The sequence below is a fragment of the Hipposideros armiger genome, unplaced genomic scaffold (assembly GCF_001890085.2).
Source record: "Hipposideros armiger isolate ML-2016 unplaced genomic scaffold, ASM189008v1 scaffold_277, whole genome shotgun sequence".
Classification (NCBI taxonomy): Eukaryota; Metazoa; Chordata; class Mammalia; order Chiroptera; family Hipposideridae; genus Hipposideros; species Hipposideros armiger.
The window spans coordinates 2,236,155-2,241,438 of NW_017731627.1; the positions used below are offsets into that span (position 1 = coordinate 2,236,155).

General features: G+C 58.3%; 1 protein-coding gene across 1 annotated transcript in view; it reads right to left on the reverse strand.

Moving 5' to 3' along the window:
* Window positions 1-1,009: 1,009 nt before the first annotated feature.
* Window positions 1,010-5,284, reverse strand: part of NXPH4 (neurexophilin 4) — a 9,507-nt gene continuing 5,232 nt past the window's right edge. The window contains exon 2 of the mRNA XM_019657611.1: window positions 1,010-2,561. Within this exon, the coding sequence (XP_019513156.1) occupies window positions 1,692-2,561 (870 nt within the window). The 3' untranslated portion in view covers window positions 1,010-1,691. The remainder of the gene's footprint in view (window positions 2,562-5,284) is intronic.

Consider the following 5,284-nt stretch of genomic DNA (forward strand, 5'->3'; position numbering starts at 1 on the left):
TCTGACCCAGAACCACTTCCTCCCTCCCTCCTCCTTTCAGTTGATCTTGTTATTCATCCATCCATCCATCCATCCAATATTTATTTTCTCCTTACCGACTTTTCACTCCCAGGCATGTCTGGGTCACACACACCTTTGACTCAGTTTCCCGCTGGAGCCAGTGCACAATCTCCTGGAGAACACTGCCCTCTCTGAGTCGGTACCTTGACCCAGGACTCAAGGCGAAGGAAGGCTGAAGACGAGGTGTCGTTCGTTGCCGCAGCTCCTCCATACCCTCTCCCTCGCCCCAGCCAGGGGTCCCCAGGGGAGGGGGGAGGCCGAGCTTGAGAACTGCTAATGAAGCCGCAGCCAATTAACGCCTGGGCAAGGGTTGGGGGCGGATAAAATTAGCAGCCGCGGCTGCTGGAGGGAGCTAGAGGCGGGGGTGAGGACGGTGGGCAGCTGGCCGAAGGGGGCCTTGTTTGCAGGCGGCAGCGGCGGCGACGAGGCCCGGCTCTCCAAACTCGCGCTCGTCCCTTCCCCCACCCCCTTGTCTCTGGCTTCCCTTCCTCCCTCCCTCCTCCGTCTGCAAACTCAGCGCCCACGAAATTAGGAAGGAAAAGGAAGATCGATGACTCCAGATGCTGCAAACACCGTTCGCCCTCCCCCCACCTGCCGCCTCCCGCCAGCCCCACGGAGCTTAGGAGGTTGTCAGCGCTCTGCTCACGCTGTTCCTGCATCTCCTCGAATGGGAATTCTAGGCTTTATACCTCCTCCCCCAAGTCGTGCCAAGTGCTCTACTGGCAGTCCCCTCTCAGATTTAATCCTATCTGGTACCTACTTCATATCCCAAGGGTCGCCCTCATCTCGTGTCTGATGTACTCTTGGATGACCTCCAAGGGGCTAGGTCCGTTAATATTTGCCTCAGTTTCCCCGCGACCCAAGGGGGTCGGGGAGGAGGCCCTGGCCACGTCTCTGCCAGACATAAACCCACATCATTCCCCCTTCCCTACAAAGGTCTCACACGGACTCGTATTGGATTTCACTTTATTTTGTTTCCTTTCTCGTCTGTTTTGGAGTAGAAAAAATACCACGGAGAGGAAGCAGCCGGGAAAGGGGCAGGTGGAGCAGAACCACAGGGACGGGAAGGAGGCGGGCATAGGGCAGGATGTGGAGTCCATTGCCTACCCAGGAGTCTGCTTTCACTACCTTAATTGGGGTTTGGGGAAAGGGGACAGGCATACGGCAGGCAGTAGGGGAAAAGGACAGGCCGCGGCTTATACTTCTTTAGTCTTTACATGAGGACAGGGTGGAGCAGGAGGAAAAGCGCCTGGGGGCAAGAAAGTCAGGGAAGATGAGGATGCCAGGCCAGGCATTATTAAAGCTGTGGGCAAAGGGAATGTCCAGCCCAGCGTCAGGGACGTAAAGGGGACCCATGTGGATGTAGGGGACGCTGGAACCGCCTATTCTGGGCAGCGCTTTGCCCCTCCACTTTGGGGTGTAGCTGAGGAGACTAGCCCAGCCTCGTAGGCACTCCCAATAAGGAAAAGAGGACCCACGCCGGCTGATGTTCCCGGGGAGGGCTGTTCCTCTCCGCCCCCAGGATGGAAGGGTGGACGCGGCCACAGGACTTGAGGGGCACGGGGAAGGGTCCCACTTGGGGAGGCCGGGATTTAGCGGGAAGCTCAGGGCCCGGGCGAGGGAGGGGCGCACTATCCAAAGTAGGGGTGCTCGCTCTGGAAGTTATAGTCTGGGCACACCTTCTGCACCAGTTTGTAGTCAAAGCTCAGGAAGGAGACGAAAATGCAGATGACTTTGAACGGCTTGGCACAGAGCCAGGCGGCCTGACTCTGCGTATGCTCGGTGAAGCACACCTGTGATGGGTCGTACAGGCACGGGCGATGCTTGCGCGCACGGTTTGTCTTCTCATACTCCACGTGGCAATTGAAAGCTCGTGACTCTTTGGCCCCAGGAACTCCCAGGGAGCCCCCAAGTGGGCCCGCCAACGCGCCCCCGAGGGTACCTCCTAACCCTGGCCCCGTGGCCGCCAGCCCCAGCGGGGGCCCCAGCCCAGGGAGCACCCCCTCCAGGGCCAGGGTAGACTGCAGAGGGTGGGGAGCAGGGCCCGGCAGCCAGACGCCCCCGAACTCGACACGCTTGGAAGGCGGCACGATACTGACGCTGAGGTTGCCCAGGCTGGACGAGTTGTGGCGGAAGTACACGCTAAAAGTCCCGTTCACATGGTCCACGATCTTGCCGGTCACCAGCAGCGAGAACTTGAGAGTATGTACCCGGAAGTAGAAGTCTCCCCAGCCGAAGATCTTTTTGGCGCGGGCGGCCTTGATAGACGGCTTTCTTTTGGTGCGCGGAGCGGGCAACGCTCCCGCCGCCCCCGCCCCCGCCCGGGCCAGTGCAGTGCTGTGGTTAGCGGGCCACGCCCAGCTCCAGGAGCCGGCGGTGCCCAGGCCGTGGGACGACCTGGGCGCCGGGAGCTGTTGGCCAGGGGCGCCCCCTCCGGTCGCTGCGGGGCGCAGCTCCACATACTGTGGCCTCCCGGACTCCGGTATCTGGGCACTGACGGCCTGTGGACACAGAATAAGGAGGAAAAAGAGACGCTGGGGTTGTCCCTGGCCACCCCGCCAGGGCCCTACCCACACCAGCCCCTTTCAAAAGCCGCTAGGAGACTAACAGGAATCCGGCACTCCTCAGCGAGTGGTTCAGGGAGTGTGCATTGGAATAGACCTGCAGCGCTTCCAAGCTATGTGTGTGGTGTTGGCCAAGACACTTCACCTATCTAGACCTCAGTTTCTACATCTGTGAAATGACACAGAATGCTTATGTTCTTCCAGAACTCCGATGTAACTGAGAAAGCCCAAGACAGTGTGGGTTTGAATAGGGAGTGGAGCTGGGGACCTGGGCTCCATCTCCTCCAGCCTGGAGCCTATATGGTCCAGCCAGAGTAATGGGCCAGGGAGGAGCTAGACTCAAGCAAGCAAGGCCATGGCCGCTGTCAACATCCAGCATTAAGAAAGAGGTGAAGACCTCCCAAAGCCTCTGCAGAGACTGGAGCCCCCACCTCAGCCTCAGCCTCTTCTCCCTTGTAGGAAGGGGCACGAGAAACCGGTAGAACTGAGAAGAGCAGTGGAGAGTCTGGGCGCTGTAGGTTGAGGCTTGGGTGCTATTCCGGTACCCCTCTCCATCTCCAGCGCTCCGGCAGTGGGGGAGGGGGTGCTCCTGGTGGTCCTTCTCCGGGCTCCAAAGCGGCAGGAGTAGCCGCCCTGGCCTGCCCCTACCCGTCTCCTCCTGTCTCAGGTGGTGGCGATCTGGGAGACAGCTTGGGCGCGAGTACAAGATAGATCGAGAGGCGGGAGCAGCGGGGCCAGGCTCGAGCCATCAATTATCTGGGGGTGGGGGTAGGGGGGGTGGCCGGGAGTGAAAAAGACGGGTGAGAGCAAGAGGAAGAAATATGGAGAAGCCGCTCCAGCAAGGGAAGCGGGAGGGAGAGGAGCTGTGTGTGTCAGAGTGTGTCAGTCAGACAGTGCTAGCTGTGGCCGTTAGTGTGGCTCTTACCGCGTGTGGGTTCAGACTGGGGGGAGGGAGTACTGCGTGTATCAGTCTGGGGTGGTTGTGTTTCTGTTAGCCTGGGATGATTGTACTGCGTGTCTGTCTACCTGGAGTGATGTGTATGTGTGCGTACCTATGGTGATGGGTGTGTGTCTGCCTGAGGTGTCTATGCATGGTGGGTGGCTGTGTGTGGCCCTGGTGACTGTGTATGCCTATCTGTATGCCCAGGTGTATCAGTCTGAGGATGCTGTGTATGCATGTCTGCCTGCTTGTGGTGGCTGAATGTCTGCTGTGTCAGTCTGTGGAGGTTATGTATGTGTGTCTGGGTTGTATATGTGCCTGGGTTGGCTGTGTGTATGTGTGTTAATTTGAGTGAGGTTGAGTATCAGTTTGTGATTGTATGCCTAGGTTGGCTGTATGTCTGAGGGTGGCTGTGTGTGACTCTCTAGGTGTGTCACTTTTCCTGTGTGAACTATCATCCTGTGTCCATGTGTCAAACTCTTTCTAAAGGGTGTGTATCAGTATATCCATAATGATAGAACAAGTGTGCTCTCACTGTGTTCCCCCCGCCCCCCTGGGGAGGTGCACGTGTGCGAGCTGTATATGAATGGTCCCTGCTGGCTGAGCTTTGGGTAGGTAAAGAGGCCTGTCAGCAAGGGTGTTGTCCTCTGTTTGTACACACCCGCGTGTATATGCCATGAGTCTACAGGGGACAGGAACAGCAGTCAGGCTGCTGGGCTAGAATCTCCCCTGCCTGGTCCCCATCCCCGCAGCGCCGCGATCCTGGGTTATTAATGCAGTGCCACCCGCTCATCATACATATTTATTGCCCCCCTCATTCCTCCTCTCATCCATCCCTCCTCCCAGCTCAGGTGAGAGGGTTGGGGGCGGCAAGAGTGATTGACTCAGACAGACAAGCTTGAACAGGCAGTTAACACTCAGAGGGTGGGACTGAGAGGGGCTGGGGGAAGGGGTCCTAGGCCACTGGGGGAAGGAGGAAGGGCTTCCTAGGAGGGGCCAAGGCCCCAGGAGGTGGGCTTGGAGAGGGCAGGGCTGGAGCTCCAAGCCCCGCCAGAGGGCATTGGAGGATGCAGTATGTGAAGCTTCCAGAGAAAGTCGAAGGGTGGGGCTGGGGGGGCACCATTTAAACTCTGACAGCTAACTCCTCATCCCTCTGGGCCAACCACTGCTTTTTCCAGGAGCTCCCATCAGTCCCCACAATCTGCTGCTACAAACCCCAAATGCCTTCAAGCCACCCCGCCCCTAGCACACCCCAGCAGCACCCGAAGTTCTGCACCTTCCCAGTCAGGGGCTGGGACAGGGAAGCAGTTTTGGCTGGTCTGTGAAGGGTGCAGGGTATCCCCCCTCTGATCCCAGACAAATTGCTGTCTACGCTTCTCTGATCCAGTCAAATCCCCAGGCTTTGGGCACCCGCACCCCCCACCTGCCCAGGAGACAGCCAAGATAAAAGGGAAGAGTTGGGGGGGGGCGGACAAAGCGACCTTGTGGGGGTGTCAGACAGGGAGGGGCGAGAATCTGCGAGGAAACGAGCCGAGAAATGGGAACATGGAATAAAATAAAATCAAATCCTCCCTCTGGCTTCCTTGCTCGCCGGCTTGCTCTCCCTCTCTCGCTCTCCCTTTTTCACTGCTTTTCCATCTCCATCTCTCTCTCTCTCTCTCTCTCTCTCTCTCTCTCTCTTCCCCACAGTCCTCTCAGTCTCTTGTCTCTCAGTCCCTTC